At 39.7% G+C, this 25,730-nt stretch overlaps 1 protein-coding gene across 1 annotated transcript in view; it reads left to right on the top strand.

Annotated features, from left to right (window-relative positions):
• The window catches only part of UTRN (utrophin), a 309,554-nt gene that overhangs the window by 32,199 nt on the left and 251,625 nt on the right, over positions 1 to 25,730 (top strand). Inside the window, exons 3-15 of the mRNA XM_058021836.1 lie at positions 6,628 to 6,720; positions 8,168 to 8,245; positions 9,970 to 10,062; positions 10,923 to 11,095; positions 14,436 to 14,551; positions 15,581 to 15,744; positions 16,351 to 16,554; positions 17,540 to 17,721; positions 18,425 to 18,575; positions 19,984 to 20,103; positions 20,800 to 20,901; positions 23,731 to 23,838; positions 24,423 to 24,602. Of these exons, the coding sequence (XP_057877819.1) occupies positions 6,628 to 6,720; positions 8,168 to 8,245; positions 9,970 to 10,062; positions 10,923 to 11,095; positions 14,436 to 14,551; positions 15,581 to 15,744; positions 16,351 to 16,554; positions 17,540 to 17,721; positions 18,425 to 18,575; positions 19,984 to 20,103; positions 20,800 to 20,901; positions 23,731 to 23,838; positions 24,423 to 24,602 (1,764 nt within the window). The remainder of the gene's footprint in view (positions 1 to 6,627; positions 6,721 to 8,167; positions 8,246 to 9,969; positions 10,063 to 10,922; positions 11,096 to 14,435; positions 14,552 to 15,580; positions 15,745 to 16,350; positions 16,555 to 17,539; positions 17,722 to 18,424; positions 18,576 to 19,983; positions 20,104 to 20,799; positions 20,902 to 23,730; positions 23,839 to 24,422; positions 24,603 to 25,730) is intronic.

Here is a 25,730-nt window from a genome sequence, read left to right as displayed (position 1 = left end):
GCATCTGTTCTCCAGCTCAGAGATCATTAATAAACTGCTGCTTCCTCATGAGGTAAATCAACAGAAAAAGTTGTTTCTGCTGTGGATAACTAGCAAAAGTTCTTTGTCTTGTCTCCCTTACTTGTGTTCACACAAAGGCTGGCATGAAAATGTTTGTTGGAATAAATGTAATGTGATGGATTGGATCTGGTTCTGATCCTTGTGTATGTGCCTACTGGTGCATAACAAATGTCACCATGCAAAGTTCATGAGAACACAAGCAAGCCTAGCCCTCAGCTTATGTACAGTCTCTAGCTTTTTTTTTTTTTTTTTTTACTTTCCTTTCTCTTGCTCTGCCTCCCTTTCCCTTTTCTTTTTTCTTCTTCCTCTTTCCCTTACACCAGCCTGTTGGTGAATCAACTCCTTTCCTGCTATCAGTGCTAATTTAAAGCGCTGGTAAACCAACACTGCCTCTTTCTGAGTCTGTTAATTATGTTCTTTTGTCTGTTTTATCAAGTCCTTGAGTCTGTTACAGTAACTGTGTGTACAGCGCTGCTGGCAAAGCCTTCCTGAACAGGCTGAGGGAAAGAGATTTCTGCCAAGATTTTTTTGGTTTGTTTTTTCTGCTCTTGTGGCAAACATAAGCAAAGCTGAGAAAAACTACCTTCTGTTAACTGATAAAAGTGTTCAGTGAGTGGGATGTGAATGCTTTACACCCCGAACCGGCACAGATCGTCTGGTACGAAGTGTGTCCCTGCCTGTCCTTTATGCTGTCTTTGTAGTGTAAACTGGACTCTATTTTGTCTTTGAGAAAGGACCCATTAGCTGCCTGGTATTTGTACAGTGCTTAGCACAATGTAAGCTGCTCTTTAAGTACTTACCAACACGACCTTGACTAGCCATTTGCCCTTGTGAAGGGCTCGGTATGGTTTGTCACTGTCACTCTTTCTTAAAAGACAAATACTTAAATTTCTCCATCCATTATGCTCAGTGATGGACTGCTTCTCCTTACAGGATGCTGGCAAGGGCTGAACTACTTTGTACTTGTGTAGTCTTTAAGTATTTAGAAAGTGAGTAAAATGTTAGTTCTGAAAAAGAGAAATTTAGATTGCCTTAGTGTACTGTATGCCAGACAAGAATCTTCAGAGACAGAAATGCATGTGCTTTTTGCATGCTGCAAATTGTGTATTTATTTATGTGTGTATCTGTAGCTACAGACTTCATTTTTCAGAAGGCCGGATTATTTTCTGGGTGTTAGGAGTGAGCAGTATGGATGTGGGTAGGTATGGTTAAGGAAGCAAGCTGCAGAGCCCTGTGGCTTACCTTCTGTCCTCCCCCAGAGCCCAGGCTCTTTGCAGCAGCACACCAGCCTGCCCTAGCTGGTCTCAGGGCTGCCTGCTTCACCCCAGTGCAGTCTGCATGGAGCGGGTGCCCTGATGGTAGTCAGACTGCTGGGTCAGAGCCAGGGTTCCAGTGATGGCCCCTGGAGTAGAAGTACAGTTCCAGCCTTAGGGGCCGTGTAGTGCAGCTCCCTGACTGCCCTTGCACTGCCACAGCAGCCTGCCCCAGTAGGCTCGGTGGTGGGCATTGCTTGTGAGGTGATGGGGCTCTGTGTGGGTTTTATCACAAAGAGTGTGATGGCAGTAGCCTGGCCTGGCTCAGGGCTGGCTCGTACCTGGCACAAGAGGGCATGCATGGCTGCTTGGTCAGCTTTGCCCCAGAATTTTTCCTTGTCATCTCTTGAGAAATAAAGGTATGGGACTATCACTTAGGGCTGCTATTTAAAGAAATTATTTTCCTGCACCCTTCTATGCTTAATAAACTTTGAGTCGTGGCCATCAGAAGCTGGGATCTGTAGCTGTTCTGTTTGCATAAAGAAAATAGAAGACTTCCTGAAGCACAGTGGGTTGCTCTCAAACTGCATCCCAAGAAAGCAGTCCAGTTTCCAGCTGCACTGGAGAACAGAGCAGTGATGTTTCTGACTGCAGACTATATGACTCACATAGCAGATCCTGCATGGATATGTGCATTCAGGTATGAGAAAAATGCATGACTGGGAGGAGGCAGTGTGAGCAGAACAGGATGCAGTGCCTGTGCAGTCTCTGCTCCATTGGGACATCAGCTGACTGTTAGGGCTGGCTTTGTGCCCTGATGGGACAGCTGAGGCTGCCTGGGTGGCAGCTGCCACCCGGTGTGTGCATGGGATTCAGGTGGGTGTGGGAAGCTGAAGAAACAGGGTTCCAGCTTTCCTGGTGGGTATGCTTCAGTGGAGGTGGTGATAGGCTTGGTGGGGTGGGTGTTGCAACCCTTTCTTAGCAAACTTGAGTCAACTTGCATGTGGGAGAATACATGCAGTGAGCTAACATCTTTCCCTCGGAGAGCATTTACTAGACTTCACTAAATACAGAGGCTTTGTGTATTGCATTGTCTCTTTTGAGGATAGTGGGTACTTGAACAAACCAGGAATGAGTAGCTTAGTATGCAGAAATAATTTAATACTCTTCTGTTGACTCTTTGAACTGACAGCAAAACATGGTGCTCTGATAGTCATCAAAATGAAAAAGTCATTCTCCTGAGAAAGCAGATTAAATTATTTCCACCATCACAGCAGGCAGCATTGCGTAGGGCTGGAACATACCATGACCTGTTGAAATGAAGGACTGAAAGCAGGAAGTCATTCAGCTTATTTTCATGCATGTGAAGTGAGAGCATGGAAGCAAAGAAGGAAGGCTGTGTCCTCTCAATACTCTTGTTGCACTGTATTAGATGAGGTGTCGTTCTGCTTTTCCAGTAGTTCCAAATCCTTTTAAACTTCAGGACCTAAAGCAACAAATTGATTGAGGATATATGGCTATAGCATTCTCAGTTTTGGTGTTATATATGTGTGTGCTGTTCTAATGATATATAATTATAATGAATTGTATAATTATAAAGGCTTTCCTTCTGTAGGGCCTTTGATAGTGTCTCCCACAATGTCATTTGTCACTAAATTGGAGAGATAGGGGTTTGATGAATGGACTGTTAAATAAATGAGGAATTGCCTAGACAGCTGCATCCAAAGATTTGCAGTCAATTGCTCAATGTCCAAATGGAGATCAGAAATAAGTGCTGTCCCTCAGGTGTCCATAATGCAATCTGAAGGGTTCAATATCACCAATGACATGCAATGGGTTTGAGTATGCCCTCAGGAAGTTTGCAGATGACACCACCCTCAGCAAGTGCAGTTGATGTGCAAGTGGAAATGGAGGTGACCCAGAAAGACTTCAGCCTAGAGAAGTGGGGCCCATATGAATCTTGTGAAGTATGGTGAGTCCAAGTATGTGGTCCTGGCCTGCACCTGCATCCTGGCCTTCCCAGTATCTGTACAGACTGGGAGATTAATAGATTAGTAGCAGCCCTGTGGAGAAGGACTTGGGGGAACTGGTGGATGAAAAACTAAACATGAGGCAGCAATGGTGTTCTTCAGCTCAGAAATCCAACCATACCCTGGGCTTCATAAAAAGAAGTGTGCCTGGCAGGTCAGTGGAAGTGATTATTCCCCTCTACCCTGCTCTGGAGAGGCCCACACTTCAATGACTAAGATGTTTGGGTTTTTTTTTAGTTTTTTGCTTGACAATGAGTTTTTGATTAGTACTACATCCAGAGACCTCTGTTAGCTCCTACTGCTTGCTTTTCTGGTCATAGGAACAATTTCCTTGTACCCTTAGCAACCTGTTTTTACTGTCTTCAGTGTGGTGATGCACACCAAATGTAAACTAAATTTTACTGGTTGATTGCTCTGTGGCTGATCTCCTCCTGTATTACACCATGCTCAAGCAGAGAGCCCTAGAGCGTGTTACTCAGGATTGCATCCAGATGTTTTTTTGAACATCTCCAGTGAGGGAAATTCCACAACCTGTCTGGGTAATCTGTTCTGTTTGCTATCACCTGCACAAGGAAGGTATCTTATGTTCAGGGGAAATTTCTGTCAGTTTCTGCCTGTTACCTCTTGTCCTATTGCTCTACTGGGAAGAACTTGGCTCCATCTTCTTGGGACATTCCCTTCAGGTACCTACAGACACTAATCATGTCTCAGTTGTCTCTTCTCGAGGCTGAACGCCCAGCTCCCTGAGACTTTCCACGTGAAGAGATGTTGTTATTATATTTCTACAGTCCTATACTGTTGTTATCATATTTCTAAAGTCCCATACCTCCTTACGGCTGCAGATCTTCACAGCACGGACTCCTTCTTCTGCATGCTGTTCTTTCTTAGTCAGGACTCCTTCAAGGATCTCCCTGACTGGCCAACCCAGCCCCTTTTATCCCAGTTATCTTCACTAGCCATAGCTGCAGCCCACTGAAGGACCTTGCAGCTGCAGCCCCTCAAGAACAACCGGGACTTACTGGGGCAAGGCCTATATACAGATATTCATGTACAATACCGGTATTTTACTAGGACTCAAAGGCCACCTATACTATAAAGAGATGTTCCAGTCCCTTGATCCACTTTGTTGCCCTTTGCTGGAGCTACTCCAGGAGTTCCTCATCACTCTGGTACTGAGGAGCCCAGAGCTGGACACAACACTCGTGAGTCTCACACACACCTAATGAGATGTGGCCTCACTAGGGATGAGTAGAGAGACACCTCCCTTGACCTCCTGCCAGTGTTCTTCCCAATGTCCCCAGGATACCATTGGCCTCCTTAGCTTCATGGGCACACTGCTGGCTTGTGGACAGCTTGTTGTCCACCAGGACTCCCAGGTCCTTCTCCACAGAGCTGCTTCCCAGCAGATCAGCCCAAGCCTGTACCAGTGCATGAGATTATTCCTCCCTAGGTTCAGGACCCTGCACTTGCCTTTGTTGAATTCCACACAGTTCCCCTCTACCCATCTCTCTGACCTGTTGAGGTCCCTCTGAATGACTGCACAGCCCTGTGGGGTATTGGCCACTCCTGCAGCTTTGTGTCATCTATGAACTATGCTAAGGAGGCATCTATGCCTTCATCCAAGTCATTGATGGAGAAGTTAAACAATACTGGGTCCACTATTGAACCTTAGGGGACATCACAAGTGACAGGCCTCCAAACAGACCCTGTGCCAATTATTGGGACCCTCTGGGATTTGCTATTCAGCCAGTTCTCAATCACCTTTCACCTGTCCAGTTGGCACACCTGAGTTTGCCTATGTGGATATAATAGAGACAGTGTCAAAAGATTTGCTGAAGTCTAGGTAGACAGCAGCCACTGGTCTCTCCTCGTCTCAGCAGCCAGTTGTCCTGTTGTAGGCTCCAGCATGCTTTAAAAATTTAGTTAAGTTGCTATGCAGCTGTGAAGCATCTGAATAATCTGTGAAAAGTATGTGCTCTGAGAGAAAGATCGTACTTACCACTGTTTAGCTGGTTGAAATTGTTACATTCAGTTATATTTTTGTACAGGAAACTAAAGTATTTCTTTGTGGCTGTTCAACTTTGACTTTTTTTTTTGTGTTGGTAGTTTTTGTAGTATCAAATCTAACTAAATGGGGCACCTTGAAAAACCCATATGAATTTTGGGGAAAATCAGACATTTACCAAAAGGGTTCATTGAGCTGTTCAGTTCTCTTTTTTTCTGATTTGTTAGCCAGTATTTGTCAATTACCAGCAGCTGTAGGGCAGGAGGAGAGAAGTGAAGACAGGAGAGATCTATGCCAGCTAATTTATGTCATGTAAGGTGGGTCTTTGACAGCCTTCTTTCTGAAGAGCAATGTTAAAAAGTCAAGGTGACAGGAAAAAAACAATATTGGAGCTTTTTGTGGTACTTAAAAAATATTTTTCTTCTCCTCAAATTGGCACTTGGAAGGGACACTGAAAGCAGTAGTTTAATTGATTTCTTGGCAGCCAGCAGGTGAATATTACAAAGCAAATGCACTTAGTTGCTGGCTGGCTGTATCTTCTCCCCCTGCCCTGTAGAACTGTCCCACAGTAAATTTCTTATGGTCTAAGAAGAGATAATATAAAAAGGAAGCATGGAAAAGGTTAACATGATTCTACTCTCATCTGCCATGATTTTTGTACAGAGTCCCTCCACTCCCAAAGAAAGTAAAAATTAGAAATTTATAATTTAGAATATCTCTGGGTTTCACATTATCATTCTTTTCCATGGTAGAGAAAGTGATTAATTTGTTTCAATAAATATCATACCTTTTAATCTACTGGTCTTTGTAGAACAGTGATACCTTACACAGGGCTCAATTCCAAGTAATTTTTTGTCCTTTATTTTAAATCTGACAGAAATCGTTCCAATAGCTTTCTGATATGCCCCTGTTTCTTCTTCCTTTAGATGCAGCCAAACCAAGCATTCCTTCTCAAATGATTCCTCAAACTTGCCAAGTTTTCTTTCTTTGCCATCTTTGCATGTTCATGCATCCACCCTAATCTAAGCCAGGATGCACTGATTTGGTTCCTTATAACGCTGCTAATGCACAGAACCACAGTGATAGGGAGGAAAGAAAATAACACTTAAAAAGGGAAGAAGGATTCCTTCTTGATCATTGTAGCAGTCCCCTAGCTTTCATTCACTACTTTTAGTGCCAATTAAGAATTGATAAAAAGATACAAAGGAAAGAGCATATATTTTTTAGGGACGTTCTGCTTAAACATTGTTTTTATTACTCCTTTTTTTTTCTTCTGCAGAGTGGGAAGGCCCCAGTGAAAGACATGTTCACAGATCTCAAAGATGGAAGGAAGCTTTTGGACCTTTTGGAGGGTCTGACGGGGAAACCTCTGGTAAGAGAAACATTTGAGTCATATATCCATTTATTAAAAAAAACCCAGACCAATGAATAAGCACAACACAAACTGAGGCATGTTATTTTTTTTTTTAATTTTAATTTATTTAAAACCTTAATTTGCTTGTAATGTGTACTTGTTCTCTACAGTTCCAGTGAAATTCCCATGAACTCCACTCATGAGATACAGCGTCAGGCTGACCTCCCTGACCCTCTCTTGAGGGTTTACATACTGTCTAGCAAAGCATGTAAAATCAGTGGTGGTGTTCACATAGTGAACATAGTGTATGTTTTTAGGAGAGATCTTTTAAAGGTCTGTTTTTGGATGATTAGGTTGACTTGTGTTCAGCTGGGTCCCTGTGGGCTTCTAGTAAGCCTGTGAAAGATCCCTTAAAGAACAAAAAGAAAGTAAAAAGACAACCGCTAGTAGGTAAAAATCTGCATCTCCATTGAAAAATTGTGTTGTCTAGAGACAGGAAAAGACTGAAAACTGCTCAAAATGTGTATGGGAAAGTGCATGTGGCTGAAAACTCTCCCCTGCTAACATTAATGGCTCTTCAGAAAGATGCATAAAATGTGGTGAAACCTGTGCCATTACTTGGGATTAAATTCTTGATTTCACTATACCAAGTCTCAAATTTGTTTATGGCCCTTGTGAGGAACCTTCAGTCATACAAAATTTCACATTGCAAGCTTTATTTTTTAAGCATATGTGTTTTACTACTACTTTTAATATTTGTGGTGTGATTTGAAGTATGATGAAAACAACATGAGTTTTTTGTTTCTAAGTTGATTATTGTGGTCCAAGTTCAGCTCCATGCTCTTGCAGTATGATCACTTTCTGCCACAAGAATTAAATTATGGCGATTAAAAGAAAATGGAGTGGCAGGAATTGTCGAGTTGAAGGTTTGTTTTTATTGGTGGGATTTCTTTTTTGGTTGTGGAGGTTTTTTTGTTTTTCTTTTTTTTTTTTATTCCCCGTGATATTAAAAGGAAGGGAAAGTCAGGAAGCATAACTTCTTCCCAGTATGCAAAGATTTAGCAGGCTTTTGGTGCCAGAAAAACAAATTGCTGCTTGTTCTCTCTTGGGAGCCAGAAAATTTCAAGTACTCTGGCAAATGTTCAAAAGACTCAGATTTTCCCCAGGAACTCTTCCTTTGCCTTTGCATTGCTGGTTTATAATTCTGTGGATGCTGGGAATAAAAATTTTGGACTTAAGGAAGATGAGCTGAAACACATTTTGAATCCAAGGCCTGTCCTGTGCCTTTGGTTAAGGAATATTGTTCTGACCAGTTTTCATTCTGAAATTGTTGTGGATGATCTTGTTTGGGTTTTCTTACTACTACTAAAAGAAAGAAGTGAAAATCTGGAGATATTTTTCTCTAATCTTGTTTGATATGTCCATTAATTCTGATGTTGAACAGATTGTAACTTTTTATTTTCAGCCTAAAGAACGAGGTTCCACCCGAGTACATGCCTTAAATAACGTCAACCGAGTACTGCAAGTCTTGCATCAGAACAATGTGAGCATGTTTTTCCACAGCTTTTTGAGAGATTATTTAGTTTATTTTTGTATGTAAATGAGTTCAGAATGCAGAGAGTAAAGTTTTTTTGTATCTAAAATGAGACCTTATTGAGATGGGTAAACTGTTCATAGTTTCTTTTACGATGCAGAATTTCACTGTGCAGCAATTTTGTGAGATATTAAAATGCAAACTTAATAATGTTATTAAACTACTAATCACAAAACTGTGCTTTGTTGAGATGTGTGCAGCTCCTAAGAAAAATGTGCCTTGAAACTTTGCTTCAAGCAAACAGCAGGACAAAAAAATAATTTCAAATAGTGCTGCATAACTTGTGCAGGAATCTGTAAGGGGATGGCAGGTTTTGTGGCTCTATCCTGCTCTCCATTTCCAGGAGGGTCTTTTCATTGATTTCTGTCATCTGTGTCAAACGTACAGTCTTTCTAATTTGCAGCTTTGGGGACTGGTCAGAAGAGCAAACAAAATCAAATCGTACTTTAAGAAAAATAAAAGTAATAATTATTTAGCTTAATATTTGTTTTTAATGCCTAGAAGACAGTAGTACTATAGTAAAGTGGTTTTAGTTTTTCTTCCTTTTTTGACGAACAATTCCTGGTAAGTATGCTGCCTGTACTTGGAATTTCTATTTGTGAATGTCAGGTCACTAAAATAACGTAATAAGATCATTGTGGAAATAAAATACATCAAATACAAGAAAGCATGGGCATATTTATATAAACTGCTTATTGAAGAGTGATACAGCATGCTGTATTATACTGCAGTTTCCCCTCTGTGTTGGTGGACTAGTGTCATATTTCTTGGAAGCAGACAAAGCTGGCAGTGGGTTCTTTTTGTTCTTTGAGGTACTGTAAATATTGATTAACTTTTTGAAAGGCTAAATAATGAGTTTTTCAGCTTGAAATTGATTTATTTTATTATGACAATAAATGAAACAATACTGAGTTGCAATAATTAATTATTTCTTCCTGAAGCTGACAGCATCTGGGTTTCTGGAAGTAAACAGATGGTCTTAGTTAGCTGAAGGTTGTTAGGGTCAGGTAGTTAATTTATGCCTACTGCTTTGCTTCATTAAAAAGTGTGTTGTGTGTTACGATAGAGGGAAAAAGCATCCACTGAGAAGCAGTTGCATTCTGGTGTTTGAGAGTTTGTGGGCTATGCAATATTCATAACTTGTGAAATAATTTATAAAAGTGTTTAAATATATATTGCAAGGATTGGACAAACCTAGGGTGTAGGTGATCAAGTAATCCTGTGAACCTTGTCCTTTAAGCAAAATGGTTCCAAGTAAGGGAAATCAACTTTTTTGATTTGTAAATCAAATTAAAATATAAAAATAACTGAGGACCACATTTATTTAACTTTTATTTTCCTTTCAGGTTCTTTATGCTTGAATTTCTGTTTTTCAGTTTTGACTGCTAGTATGCACCTGTATGTTTAGAGGAGAGAATAAAACTCTTTCTGTGGAAAATCATCTTTGGTGCCATCTTTTGTCATGCAGTTTAAGCAGTTAATGTTAAGTTTATTTAAGCAGTTGTCATGACAAGTACAGATGAACAATTTTCTGTCAACTCTGCTTTTCTCTTCAACTACTTTTTATTTCAGAGCACTTGGTAATACTTGGCTGGACAGCCAAGGATGTGGGGTGGGGTTGTTTCTTGGAGCTGTGATAAGTGTTTAATACAGAGTTGATTCAACCTCTCCAGGTGGAGTTGGTGAATATTGGAGGAACTGACATCGTTGATGGGAATCACAAGCTGACGCTGGGGCTGCTGTGGAGCATTATCTTGCACTGGCAGGTGAGAGGCTACTGTGAGATCTCTTCCTTTCCAGGAATCATGTACATTGTTCTGCTGTGAGTTTCTCAAACCTTCCCAGGCTTTTGGTGGCAGAAAATACTGCTTCTATTTTGGGCTGGTAAATAAAGGCAGGCCAGTATTTGGTTTCTGCCTGAAGTCTATTGGCTGCCTCCCATGATCTGTATTCTCGTATGTGCCCAGTTGTGCTCAGCTGCTCAGTTTAGTTCCTGCTGGTGTGAATTGCAGAGAGGCTTTTCGGGCTGAAGCATTGTATTTCTATTCCTCCCTCAAGGGCTTGAGGCAGGTAGTATTTTACTGCTTAGGTAGCTGTGTTTGTCTTGCATCTTACAGCTGCTTTGTAAGTTTGTTAGTCTTATAGGTTGAATTGTTCCTGGTTTATCTAAGTATCTGGGAAGATCATTGAATTAACTTGTAGGGACTTTGGTAGATGTGTATAACTAGCACCCAAACAACAAACTATTTTTGCAGGATGAGCAGATATCCTCTTCTTGCAGAAAACCTATACAAGCTGTATTTTTGGAGTTTGTTTACTGGTGGAACCACAGCACAAGGCAGTGAGGAGTGTTATTCCCTGTGCTTAGAACAGCACCAAGGAGAGTGAGAGGATCATAATGTACGAGTAATGTGCCATTATTACACAAAGCATCACTGGCTTTTGTAAGCAGTAGAGGGCAAAGATGGCCTGAAGACTGCTAGTCCCAAATTTCATGTGAGGAATTGGAGTTTGATTCATAGCTTTTCATGGGGAAGCCCCTTCAATAATTCGTGCAGTAGTTTGGTTTTGCAAGGAGAAAAAGTGGGGCATATGTCTGTAAGGTGTAGTTGTTGCTGTCTTGCAGGTGAAGGATGTAATGAAGAACATCATGTCAGATTTGCAGCAGACCAACAGTGAGAAGATACTGCTGAGCTGGGTTCGCCAGTCCACCAGACCTTACAGTCAGGTCAATGTTTTGAACTTCACCACGAGCTGGGCTGATGGACTTGCCTTTAATGCTGTGATTCACAGACATAAGTAAGTGGTAAACAGCTTGTCTTTGACTTAGTGAAGTAAACAGCTTTTTTTCTGTGTCTTTGTGCTTGAACATTTGACAGCTTCTGGCCTATTTCAGTGATTCATTTTCCAGGATTCTTGTTTGTTTGTCTTTTTTTGTGGTAACAATAGCAGTGGTGGGACATTGCCAGCATATTGCAAAGGCTGTAGCCAAGGCAGAAGTGTAACACTGAGTTCCTGCACATGCACAAACATTTGCTAATTGGACTGGGTTTACATACCCCTTGGTGTGCATTTTACAGTGAATATATTGAAAGGGTCTCTGTGGGGGAAGGAGGAGTTGACCACCTTCTCTGCCTGAATTTCTCTCCTACCTGCTCTCCTTTGTGAAAAGAAATATTTCTTCCCTTGGAGATTGGCATATAATTTCAATAAGAAGATACAGAAGCTTCAAAAGGAAGAAATGAGAGGCTCTGTAGCTTTTCTCGTGTTTTTTAATAGAATGTGCTTGAAAGATGATGTATGCAGTTCTTTCAGGAGAACTGTGGGGCAGAATATCAAACTCTTTGGGTATCTGTAGAATATCATTTAGTTTGTTCATTATACTTTATAAGGAATAAAGTTTCTTTGCACAGATCTTTTGTGTTTGTTCTGATTTTTGCAAGAATCTTCAGAAGTTAAATAAATCATCATTACACATTCTGTTAAAGTTGCATACTTTTTTTTTACTTCCTTTTTAAAAATCTCTTTGAGATCATCTGCGCAATTGATTCTAATCCTGTGTCTCTTAAATGAAGTCAGCTCATTGCTTTGCAAGGTCTGACTGTTCTTACCCATAAATAACCATTTTAATGTGGAAATAGTATAATAATTTCTGCAATTTAACCAGACCTCCTGGTCACCAGGTATTTTACACAGCAAATGCTTTACAAACACTCAGATTTACACTCAGCAGATGCCAAGTGTTTCCAGAGCATACACCCACTTTGAGCCTGCTCTGAAGTGCCCATTTGGCCTGTGGTAGCTGCAGCAGGCTCTGTCACAGGCTCGCTGGCTTCAGGACAGGTCTGCCCTGACACATCTCTGTGTCTTGTGGACCAGGGCTGGCTTGTGTTCAGCCTGCATGGCTGTGTAAGGAGGGCCAGCACCATCCTGAGGGCTTCTGCAAGTTTGGCAGGACTGCTGTGCAAGGACAGAGCAATACTGCCAAACCTCTCACTGGAATTTATCACGAGTATTGCAAAGTCCTTCCCCTGGATTGTGTGAGCAGTTGTGGTGAAGCTTTCCTATCAGCACAACTGCCTGTAGTGGCCTTGCTCTGCTGCTAAATGTGTGAAGCTTTGTGATGGAGAGTGTGCCAGCTTTAGACACAGATGAAACCTAGGTGACCTGAGAGAAGCAGAAAAATTAGTTTTAGGCTGTTTGTTGTCCTTTTGTTTTAAGCCTTAACTATGTTCTTAGGCTTTGTAGGATCTGAAGTCTCTGCCCTTTTCAGAGCACTTGTTAAGCAGCAAAAGCCTCAGCTGAAAGCTTTTGACTCAGTAACTGTGCTTCCTTGTGATTTCCTAAAATCTGGGTCTGAGCCTTTTATTCCATATTCCTTGGAGCCTGACAGCTGCTGGCATATCAGAATTCAGCTTTGTTGTCCCTGGGCACAAGTCCTTTAGTCAGAGAAGCACCATTTTCCCCATACTTTAAAGAAATCTTTAGCTGGGGTTCTCTTTTCAGCTTTGAAGGAGAGAATTTAAAAGCACTTGCAAGGAACAGGGAGATTGGGGCAGGTTGCAGAAATGATAGGACAACAAAGCTATTTAACTTACCCAGACAGTAGTGCTTCCCTACCTAAGGGGTATTTTTCAATACTGCTTTTATATTTTAGTTTAATATGACACTTGAAAGAGGAGAATCTTGGATTCCATTAGGAGATTTAATACCTTTTCTCATTATATATCTATCAGCAATTGTTAGTTGTACTACCTCTTGGCTACAATATCTAATAACTTTGTAACACTTACAGCATGTAAGTAACCTATTACCTCATATAATTTTATTAGCATTTTACTGTACTGCTCTCTTTAATTTACTAATATTAGCTTAGCTCCTCTTTGAATTGAATTCTGCTTTTTGGTTTGCTTTTCTTACTCTTAGGTAAGTACCTAGTTGTGATCTATTATTTTGTTTTTCAAAGTCACTATCTACTAAAGATTTATATGAGTCTGTGGTTCTCCTTGCTGCTTTTGCATGGATGTATAGTATTCCATGAGCTTCCATGCATATCTTTGTTCCTGCTCACCCTGCTTTCTTCTGTCTTTTTGCTTTTTAGGCTCTGTTGGCTTAGGGACATCCTGTTTCACAAATGTAATGACTTTACTGATGATAAAGCATACTCTAAGTCAATTTGCAACTGAATCAAATATTAAAAGAATTAAAGGCAAGCCCATCTCTTCCTCTCCCAGTTCTATAAAGTACAGAATCGATAGGAGTGTTTTGATGAGAAGCCACTGTTGCAGGAGAATGGAAGGTGTTTAAATGGCTCTGCAGCTGTGCATGACCAGCACTTGGCTGGTCATGCCCCACAGGTGTAGGCACTGCTAGGAATGGGCCCTGTTTGCTCCCTCTGCTTCCTTTTGTGTGCTCTGCTCTTTCCCCTTGAGACCCACCAGAGTGTTTTGGGTGCACAGCTGGACTGGAGATGCCCTTGGGCTAACACTGATCTTAGATGAAGGCTGCTGGCACTGCAAATTGACCAGGTCCTTAGCCTGGTTTGCACTGGGCCTCATGAGCACTTGTGATGGGATGTTTTCTTGTAGGCTGTTGTTTGTTATTGGGGGAAAAAGACCGTGGGGAAGAGTGAGCAAGTGGGGTGGAGATTGCTGTTTCTGGCTGTGATGGCCTGGGGTGGTCACTGAGCCTCATCACAAGATTGGAATGAGGTTTTCCAGGAACAGAGTGACTCTTGATTACCCAGCAGTGCTTGATGCAGAAAATGTGTAGTAATAGTAATGCTGTAAAAGAAACAGTTGAGGAAAACTGTTCTGGGATAAATTTTAAACAAAGCTTGTGTTCTTGCTAGTGGTATTTTATCTCCCGTTTCAGTCCATGACTTTGTTTAGGACATGGAATGGTAGGTGGATGTTGCTGTGAGCATGCAGTCCATTAATTTGTGAGCACCAGATTGTTACTAATAAGTGAGAATCGAGCTTTTTGTTTTGCATTTGTGTATATGCACTGAAGTTGGTATTTGGTATATATATGTATGAATATATTATTTGGGTAGCTACTATCATATGCCTATCTTGATATTGTGCATGGTATGGAAGTTTCTTATTTGCTTTCATTCTTGTTTTGCTTTCTCTTTTAGACCTGAGCTGTTCAGCTGGGATAAAGTTACAAAGATGTCTCCGGTTGAGAGACTAGAAAATGCTTTCAACATAGCCAAGAACCACTTAGGAATAGAGAAACTGTTGGATCCTGAAGGTGGGATACAGTTATTTTACTTGACAAGAAACTTTTTTTGAGCTCTCTTAAAAGAAATTTCTTCTAGTGATACTAAGTATGAATAACAATTCTATCAACTTTGTGCAGTGCTATTTAATTTCAAACTTTAAAATTTGGATTTAAGCAAATGCCATTTGTTAGGGTAAGGGTACAGATGTACATGTGTAGGCTTTGATATTTTGAATATTAAGGTTTGGGTTGACTTTGCATCCAGGGACTGTGTAAGGAAGGTGAAGTTGGTATGCTGACTTTGTTTCCTTTTAGGTAAGGGGCTGTGCTGCAAGGGTGTGTGCTTTTCAGGTGCAGTAGTTCATTCTGTAGAATGGGGCAGTTTAAGAGCTCAGAATTTATTGTTCTTAACACACACACTGAGTAGCAGTAGCTGCCTGGGAGTGCTTACCAGGTAACCTTTATGGCTCCTGTTAAAAAGACTGACCTGTTGCTCTGCTTTGAAGTGAGCCTCCAAAGGTTCATTCTGTGAGATGAGCACCACCTTCTTATGAAAAACAAAAAAATTCACTGACTGGGTTCATAACACACTGAGTGTTCATAACCCAAGAGAAGTGAACCTGGCTCAGAGAAACTCTTTCCAGTGTGGAAAATGAGAAAATTACCTGACTGGCAATGGGAAGGGGGATAGAGCCTAAGTGGAAATGTTTGTTTATGTAGGATACTGTCCTTTATACATTTCTGCCTGGGGGCTGCTTCAGAACAATTTTCCCCAAATGGATTTTATTCCTTAGCAACTTCATGTCTAGGTTCTTACTTCAAAAAGATCAAGACTTTTAATGTGAATTCACTTCCAAATGTAGAAAAATTCTTTTTTCTTTTTTTTTTTTTTTTCCTTCTTCACGGTACTTGCAATGTGTGTCCAGACTGGTCTCTAAGTTAAAAGTTTATGAAAGGCTGTTTGACAGGACAATATGTGAATTGTTACCTGTGTTCTATGTAATGATTTAAAAAATTGTCCTCATTTATTTTTCCCTATGTTTTATCTTTTTGATGCAGATGTTGCTGTACAGCTTCCAGACAAAAAGTCCATTATTATGTATTTAACTTCTTTGTTTGAGGTCCTTCCTAAGCAAGTTACAATGGAAGACATTCGGGAGGTGGAAACCCTTCCAAGGAGATACAAGCAGGAGTGTGAGGATGGAGAATTCAGTGTGCAGCAGGTGTGTTTGTTGTCAAAGCCAGCCTTTCTTTTTTGGAGTTGTAATTTTAGCTGATCTTCATGTTTGTCAGTTTCTCTGGATTATGCCTTCTCTCCTGGGCAACACAACTGGGAAAATACAAAAAATCATAGCAGCTTGTTTGTCATTAACTTCAGTCTTTCTGTTTTCCTTTTTCTTTTCTGAAACACGTACAAAATTTTGTGTATTGAGATATAAAGTTCCATTTGTGTTGTGCTACCTTTTGTTTTTGTTTTTTTTTTTTTTTTTTTGCTTCTCTGTTTCATGTCTTGATCAGCTGAAGAGGGTGGTCCACGGTCTTTAACTCAGTTTTCCATGGAACTTGTGGTAGTTCGTGGTAGTGATGAGGTTTTGGTTGGTTTTGAGATTCACTGTTGACAGAGCAAGATTAAAGTTGTATGTTCTATTCAAGTTCTTTACTAATGAACTTGCATTTTAATACTTTGGCAGTTCTCATTAAAATTTATCCAAAATTTTTTAACATTTTATGAAAGCTTGGAAGAGATCTTAGTAGTTCTGTTTTTAATACCATTTGGGAGGGCATGTTCTGTGCACTTCTAAGACATCTCTTTCCTCTTGGCTGCCTAGACTGTGGCACTTGAAGAAGACCAGGACAGTTCTAGAGCAGAGACTCCCAGCACAGTGACAGAGGTGGATATGGACTTGGATAGCTACCAAGTGGCTCTGGAAGAAGTTCTTACATGGTTGCTGTCAGCTGAGGATGTGTTTCGGGAGCAGGAGGAAATATCTGGTGATGTTGAAGAAGTCAAAGAACAATTTTCCACCCATGAAGTAAGCTTCTCTTACAAATTCTTCTGTTGTGGTTTGGCTTCTTTTTTTTGTGTGTGTAAATAAGCTGCAGAGCTTCCATTTCCTAACCTTTATTCAAGGTGAAATTCTTCTTTTTAGAAGAACCATGATCGAAGCATGCTTTGAAACCTTAATGTATTTTTTTAAAATCAGCCTTTGGTGACTGGTTTACAGGTGTGCATAATAAAAAGGCAGCCTGATCTCAGACTGAGTTGTACTTCCCTGCTGCCAATTAAAAAAAAAACCTGGTCAGCCTTATGCCACTTGCTGTTAAATAAGGGGAATGCTGAAATTGACAATTATGTCAATTTATTCAGTGGTCCTCCTGTGATGGTTAGGATAGTTTGTTTCAGAAATGTGTGTTGATGCTTCCAAATTATTCTTTTTTACAAATTTTGGTTTGACTTTGTTCTAAATCTGAAAAAACATCGTGATGTTGCTAGAAGGTTATTGCCATGTTAGACATTTTAGTTTTCTCCCATGCCAGCTTACTGTATAAAATTGAATATAGAGTTTGAATGCTGATCAATAGGAGGATTTTTTTTCCTTGTGCTACAGTTTTAAAGTCATGAAGCAAAGGAAGAAGTGTTCTGGATTTACAGTAAATATATGTCACTAACTCATAGGGTTGTAATTGCTTTCCTACAATACCTTTCAGATGTTGTTTTATCTTCTGTTGGCCATAGGTAAATTCCTGTTTCATATTTTTGGTGTTTTTGCTTGAAGGCTCTCTTCTCCCCAAGAGGTGGTCACTTTTTTTTTTTTTCTCTATTTTACTGGATCCAGAATTTTTGTAGTGCATGGCAAATCTTGTGTCAAGGAAAGGAACAGGTCTGCCATGGTCATGCATTTGATAGTGTCAGCTCCTTCTAGAGCACTGATTCAAACATTATAGTTTTATAGGATATTTACCAAGTCATAAACTCTTATAGGACCTCACAGTGATGTTTGCTTGTACCATTTCCAGTGTTTTATGATGGAACTGACTGCACACCAGAGCAGTGTGGGCAATGTTCTGCAGGCTGGAAACCAACTGGTGGCCCAGGGAAATCTATCACCTGAAGAAGAGTTTGAGATCCAGGAGCAAATGCTGCTGCTGAACTCCCGCTGGGAGGAACTCAGGGTGGCGAGCATGGACAGGCAGTCGCGGTGAGTTCATGGCACACAACTTCTTCTAGGGATCCAGGACTGACCTCTGGTGCTTGCTGTGTTTTGGAGAACTTGGTTTGCATCCCTTTGTAAGTCTTTTTTTAGAATTAACATTTCGGTTTGTGCACAAAATCCTCCTTCATACTTTAAGATGAAACAAAAGAAATGTGTATAACTGACTGGGTTTTTTCTTTGGTCATTATGTAAAGTATTCCATGAATTGTTATGTAGATGTGCCAGACTAAATATATGGTATTTAAATGCAGTGGTTGCATGAACTACTGAAACAATATGAAAAACAAGTTTAAGTTTGTCAATAAAGCATATAGTGGATGTGGATATCTATGGGTATTTACATTATTAAAAAGCTTTTAGAAGAATTTTTCCCTACGTATGGGTTATCAAGGTAAGAGCTGCACATCAATGGAGAAACTGTCTTTTGTTGTGACTTTGAACAGTGGCTTAATTAGCAGAAAACCCCCATTGGCCAAAACAATCTCTGATATAAATTGCATAATTAATGAACATTTTTTTTATTAAGAAACAAGAATACTTATCTGTGTTCCTTAGCTAAATGGTGGAAATTTTATTTGGTCATAGGTAGCAGCTTTATGTATGGCCTCGCTTCTTTCCTATATGAGCTAGAATTTAGTTGCTTTCCTGGGGAAAGCTGTGTCTGAAGTAACTCTGCTTCCCCCTGCAGCCTGCACGACATGCTGATGGAGCTCCAGAAGCAGCAGCTGCAGCAGCTGTCTGACTGGCTGACGGTCACCGAGGAGCGCATTCAGAAAATGGAATCTCAGCTCCTAGCGGAAGATTTGGAGTCACTTCAAAAACAGCTGGAAGAACATAAGGTAAACCTTTTGCTGTTATGTAATATGTATAGGAGAAGTATTTGGAAGATGTGTACGTTGGTGGATTCCTTGACTGAGAAACTTGATTGTCAAGAGTCATAAATGGCTGTATTTGGTGCTTGGAAAAGGATGGTGATGGTGTAGAAAGGAATTAGAAGCTTTAACTTAACACCTGAACACTGCTGTCTGGTAGGAGCTATTATATTTGCTTCATGCAGGAATTTTTTTAGGCAAAATTGTTACCCTTGCTTTGTGGAGAGAATAGGGCCTCTCCTGGTAAACTGTTGATGTGAGGAACAGTACGAAAGGTACTGTGGGCAGACTTGCCTTTAATTACTGGCAGGCATTACTAAAGCCTGCTTGAGTCTGCACATTAAAATAATGTGGGAGTCAAAATCATCAGGGCCTTCCAAGTCACCAATTCCAGTCCCTGCTTTTGCAGGGATCACATCCTAAGGGAGTGCTTAGACACTGATTTCTTATGTGTGCAGTATTTTGGAAGTGTTTTTTCTCTCAATTGAGTTTTTGAGTGCAAATCTGGCCTTTCTACCCTGCAAATGTTTTTGTGAAGGAGAGAGATGTCCTTTTGATGTCCACCTTTGTTGTGGGCAGCTTTAGTTTTCATGCTCAGTGCTGAGGTTTGACCTTCTCCCCAGCATGGGACATACCTCACAGAACAAGAACACTGGAGTATTTTTAGTCTGTGTCGTTTCCTGTCCTTTGTTTTCGAAGTCTGGAGAGTTTGAGGCATGTATTTCATAGAGCAGCTTAGGTATAATAAGTGACATTTACAGTACTGTAAAGGTGTGTTGATCTTGCAGAGATATTTTGTAGTAGGCTTTAACCATTGAATCTGTTCTTTTAGAAGTTGTATGAATATTTAAATCTACAGATTGCTTTAAACTGATCTGAGCTGCCCGTTTTCTGCAGTTTTCAACTATTAGGAGCATCATGGTCAGTTATTGCGCTGTTGATACTTTTGAAATTATAGTGTCAACTCTTGAAAAATTAGTGGTTTTATTGATTTCTGTTTGGCATGCCCTATGTTGCTTCCTTATTAACAATAGCAGCCCTGTGTAGAAACACGTAAGCTCTGCTATGTATAACATCAAACATATGGAAAGTCAGTGCAATTGTCATGTGATTCTCCTAGTCAAGTATGGGCATCCAACTGAAAGCACTCCATCTTTTACAGTATTTTAACAGAATGGGTTTGAGTTCATTTCTAGCAGCCTTTTGCTTACAGTTTTTAGATTGCGCAGTGATTGCCAGTGGTAAAATCTGTGCTTGGCTGTTGAATCTGAAATACCAAAGTTCTTTTGCCACAGCAGCTGTGATAATCACTGTGGCCAAAATAGCAGATGAGCAAATGCATTCAAAGTTGGTAACCTCTGATTTGTTCTTGTAGAGCCTGCAGAGTGACCTAGAGGCAGAACAGGTGAAGGTCAATTCCCTAACACACATGGTGGTCATTGTTGATGAAAGCAGTGGGGAAAGTGCAACAGCTATTCTGGAGGAACAATTGCAGGTAAAATCTTAGAGCCCTCTTTTTAAAACTCTATTATTAGGCACTTGAAAAATTTGCATGTAATTGTTAATCAACATTTTTGTTTAAAGACAATTTCTCATAAAAAGTAATTTAAAATAACATTTCCTTCAGGAACAATAATAACTTAAAGAATTATTAAATCAGCTCAAGCCAAAACCTGCAAAAGCGTATTGGTGACTTTCAAGCTCTATTACTGATTAGTCAAGCTGTTTGCTTTCCCAATGACTTGGGTAATTTGGTAGTATATCCTTTCAGCAGTTTCATTAAATGGGAAGATTCATAGTACAACTCTTATTTCATGTAAGTTGTTTTCCTAAGAAAGTTAAAATCTCATAGCAGAAATACTTGGAAGACATGAACACAATTTATCTAGGGAGTATAATATGAAGTGTGAGTATGTGAGACAGAGTTTTTCCAAACAAAATTAGTGCTACTTGGTTCATTCCTTTTTATGCTCGAAGACTTGAGCAAAATCAGAGTTTAGGCCATATGTAAATGTTTTTGAAAGTGTTAATCTCCAGCTCTGTGCAATACAGCAATATCAATAATGGACAGGAAAGTAGATATAATGTAGAAAGAAGTTACTGTGAAGCAGAAATCACACTTTTGAATATCTGTTTTTGGAGTTTCTTTGTGAGGTTTTTAGTAATTTCTGAGTGTTTTGTGCTTTTGTAGAGGCTTGGTGAGCGGTGGACAGCAGTTTGTCGTTGGACTGAGGATCGGCGGGTCAAGCTGCAAGAAATTCAGCTTTTATGGCAGGAGCTGCTGGAAGAACAGGTGAGTAGCTGTTCAGCTTTTCAGAGTGACTGGTTGATTTGTGTGGAAGGGAAAAAACTGAAAAAGCCCAAAGAATCAAAGCTCTGACAAGGATTGATTTTTTTTTTTTTTTTAATGGAAAATAAACCTTGAAAGCCTAGAATTTGTTATTGTTTGGATTCCCTGTGTTCTTCGAGGACAGGAGTAGCTCTGAAGTGCGAGACAAGTATTTTTCCATAGGTTAAGAATAGAAGTTTATAGCTTCTCATAAAGTAATTTCCAAGATACCTTGTAAAATGGTGATGTAGTGTGAATATCAGTGATACTTAGAAAATTCACAGTCATTTTCCTATCGGGTAGTTTTGTAATTACAGAAATCCTCCTAATTAATGTATATGTAGTTCCAGCATGAACACATATACACAATACTAAAGTGTTTTCTTGCTTTGATATAATGTATTTTACAATAAAAATACTGCTCAAACACAAGTAACTCATAGTATAAAAAATATGGTCACACAGCTACATGTGCTGTTTGTATGTCTAGAACTAGAGCTTGTTTCATTTCTCAGCTGAAAATATTTTGGTTTTTTCTTTGAAGGTTTTACTGAAATTGTGTTTTTCTTGAACATGATATGTATCACTGTAAGCTATTGTTTAAACAAGGCAGTACTCAGATTGTTTAGACATTTGAAAGAAGTAGAGCAGTGCTGGTATAGCTACTGGTATCAGCTGCAGCCTGGTTTCTTTGACAAGGATGTTTTGTCTGCGTTCTTTGGGGCTCCTTGTATGTTTCTCCCTTACCTCTCCCATATCTGTTTCTAGTATATTGATGCACTGAATTTGTAGCTCGTGTGACCTTGTTTTTAATATGGACCCAAGCTTAAGATTCTGGTTTATCCCATGCTGAGTATCTGTTTATATATGTTTCTTTAAACGAATGCTTTGTTATCTGTGTATATGTATCCAGAAAATTGTATGCTAATGTTTTCTGGGAACTCTTGGGCATGGTAACTCGGAATTGAGAAAGGATTCCCCCAAAATCCTTGCTGTATATGTTCGAGTTACGGACTTCAAGTGCTCTTAGTTTTGATGACTCTGTCATCATGTCAACATCCTTTTCCACCCTTACATTTGTTTGGGGAACACTCTTTGATTATTACAAAACTGTTAGAAGTGCCATGTTCTGTTGGAGTTGAACATTTGAGCTCCGCTTATTTCAATTTGTGTGAAGCAATTAGTGTAGAATGTCAGATAACAAATAAAGAAGAAATAGAAGTTTGTTTTAGCTGGTTTAGATGGCCCTTTTTGTACTCATTATTTACCTGAGTAATTCATTTATTACTAGTGGGTTTGAATTACAAACTCACAATAATGATCAAGTGACTTAGAAAAATTACAGTCTGAAACTACTTAAAATTGAATACAAACACTTTTATAACACAAAAGTAACTAAAACGCTTTGTTACAAGCATTTTCTATTTTGTCCAACCACACAGAGAGATGAGCAACAGTGATGCATCAGCCTTTTTGTGGCTGCCTAGAAAGCTCTTGTACACCACATTTTCAAGTCAACACAATCCTTACCACTCAGGAAACAAATTCCTCAATCAGTGCCAGAGACTTCTTAGCACTGTGGTAATTATGTTTCAGTTTTCTAGGGAGAGTTATCTTTGACTGCTGATTTAGCAGAAATTAGCTGAACGCATGAAGTGTTTTTGAGCTCCTCTTATGCATAAAATATGTTGGCTGGGATGCCAGCATGATTTTTCCAGAGAGTGTGTGATGTTATAATTTTTTTTCTCACAGCCTTATGGCATTTCAACCACCATCATATTTTCTGTCTGTAGATTTTGCATATTGGTTTATGTTGGAAATGTAAACTGCCTTAGCCCCGTGGCCCAAAGTTACTATAGCAAGTTCTGGGACAATGCCAAAAATATATAGCTAGGATGGGGCACCTGGTGGCTATTGTAAAACATGTTGTTCAAAGAACAAAAAGGTCTGTCTTGCTTTGTGATTTATTTTGAAACAGAGAGGAACAGCATTGCACCAATGCCTGGGCAGCTGAAGTTTATAGAGAGATGGGTGTTCCACTCCGTGGAGATTGCTGTCCAGTAGCAGCATTATGTAGGAACATAATATAGAGTACATAAAATCCTTCCTGGTACTCGATGCCAGTTATTGCTGGTGTTACTACAGGAGTGCAGTGTGACTGAAGAAAAGTGAGACCCAGGACAAGTCTTGTAGGAAAAAAAAGGAAAAAATGAAAGGTCCCTGAGTTAGAACTATTTAGAGCAGACTACTCTAGCTTCCAGTAGTCAATGAAATAGGATTTGCTGAAGTTGTTTTGCAATTGAAAGTAGGTACCATAAACAGGGAGGTCACTGATTGGTATCTGAGTCTTTGATCAACTGTCTGGACTAAAAGAAATGTGAATTACCAGTGGTGTCACTTCTGTGAGAGAATGCTTGTAACAGCATGTGAGTCACAGAGGAAGAAGGGTAGAAAACAAAAGAGCACATGCATGCCATTTTGATATATTCTATTATGATTTATAAATCCTATGTTAGCTTTATGGTGGATATCTGTTTCCTATATAAATAACTTGCAGGAAGATGGGCTCTGATATATTGAGAAATGGTTTTGTTGAAATTGTTTTGCTGGAAGTATTGTTTCCCTAATCTGATAGTTTTGTACTCTTTTCTATATTATTTTTGTTAAAGTTAATTGACATTCCAGCGTATAAAGACTGCAGAACTTTGAATGCAAAGATTTTGAAGAAGCAATTGTCCATAGCTGTTTGACAATCTTGGTATTTTCTTCTGTTGTTTTTCTTATGATCTGCAGTGCTTATTGAAAGCTTGGTTAACAGAGAAAGAAGAGGCTTTGAGTAAGGTCCAGACGAGCAACTTTAAAGATCAAACAGACCTGAGTGTGAATGTTCGAAAACTAGCTGTGAGTATTGATATCTTGCTCTATCCCAACAAATCTCATAACCTAGATGAGTGGCAAATTACTAGTTTGACCCTAGTAGGAGCTGTGAATGCATGATACAGAAGCCAGGCCAACATTCTCTCCTTGCCAGATTCTTGCACTTGAATTTAAAACATATGTACTATTTACTCCATGGCTGTCCTTCGTTGGTGTGTCAAACTCTGAAACAGCTATCCCAGATTTTTGAGAGGGTTTGGATGTTATTGCAGGCCACCAGTCAGCTGTGCTTTCCCAGGTCTATGCCTTGGTTTGTGGTGTGGTTTTTTCTTTATTTCATTGGAGCAGCTTGTATCTGAACGAATCATTTGTAACTGTTACTGAAGAGATACTGCTGGCTCCTCTAGGAGATGTTTCAAGGATGTGCTCTTTAAAAAGAGTGTCTGTTAGTGCTTTTTTACACAAAAGAACTGTTCATCTGGCTCAGGTAGTACATCTTTCACCCTGTCACCACCCTTTCAAACCCCTTTGCCTTTTAGCCATGGAATTAAAGCTTAGGGGAAGTAGAATACTTGATGTTCTATTTTAATATTTTCTTTTAACTACAGATTTTAAAAGAGGACTTGGGTATGAAACGACAAACACTAGACCAGCTGAATGAACTAGGTCAGGATGTGGCTCAAATCCTTGGGAATGGCAAAGCATCCAGTAAAATTGATCAGGATCAAGAAGAGCTAACTCAGAGGTGGGACAGTTTGGTTCAGAAGCTAGAGGATTACTCTAACCAGGTATTTACAAGTCTTTATTACTTTTTAGCTTTTTGTATGACTGCATGCATGCAAACTTCACTATGTCACCAAAATTGTCCAGGCATCAGGCTAGAGAGGTAGGTGAATGCTTTTTCACATGGGGCTGACAAAGGTGCCTGCATTTTTGGTCTCCAAAAGCCCAATACTAGTACTGACCAGTACTATTACTCCTTTCTCACACAGATTAAGCTTCATTTTTCTGATGAGTAAAGCAGGCTTGCCATGTATTATCAGTCTATGTAAATGCCTTTAAACATTGTAAGAGTGCTGGGACTGGATTTAAATCTGATACTAAAAGAAAACAAAGGCAAAACCCAAACCCCAGAATAGAAAAATAAATGGGAGTCATACAAGTATTTATGCTCTGTGAGTATGATTTCTCATCTGTTGAAAATAGAGTAGTTGTTTGTTTGACATGTAATGATGATAGCCAAGCTAGATTGTTCAATGTTTATTTTAGTGTTTTGAGTGCTTGGTAATGTTTTTGTTTAGACAGAACTCCTACTGGATTCTGTGAGGGTTTTATTTGACAGCTTTATAACTCATATGTGCTTTTTCTGGTGATAGTAATATGTTGTTATGGTAAAAACCATGGCACCAATTCATGATCCATTTAATGTATAGTGAATGAGTTGTGCAGTCTGGGTAGGGGCTCATTGCAGCCATGTGGCTTTAATTTGTTCTTGTGTTTTAGTCAAAGCACTAGAGAATGCCAATTCCTGTCAATTCCTGTCTCTGTCCTTTCACTCTCCTTAAATACCAAGCACATACCTGGAACTTACAGGTTGAGTCTCCAGGGACTTACCTTATAACCTGATAAAGAGCATGGGGGGTTTCTATTGACTTGAGTGAGCTTTTAGGTCAAATTCACTGTGTATCAGCTCTTCATGAGATCTCGGCTTTGTTTTATAGAGTAAGAGTACAAAATGCTAGTAATAAACTCCAAGTACCTTTGTTCTTTCTGTGAAGAAATGATGAAAGAAAATACATATAGTGCTCCTTTTGTTAATTTTAGTTCACTTGGACTGGCACAATTCTAGTTGAGCTGAGAATTTTGATGCTTGGTTCCCATCTGTAAAATGAGAATAATGATCTTTTTCTCTGGAG

This window comes from Melospiza georgiana, chromosome 3 (assembly GCF_028018845.1).
Source record: "Melospiza georgiana isolate bMelGeo1 chromosome 3, bMelGeo1.pri, whole genome shotgun sequence".
Taxonomy (NCBI): domain Eukaryota; kingdom Metazoa; phylum Chordata; class Aves; order Passeriformes; family Passerellidae; genus Melospiza; species Melospiza georgiana.
This window is presented reverse-complemented; position numbering and strand designations above follow the sequence as displayed.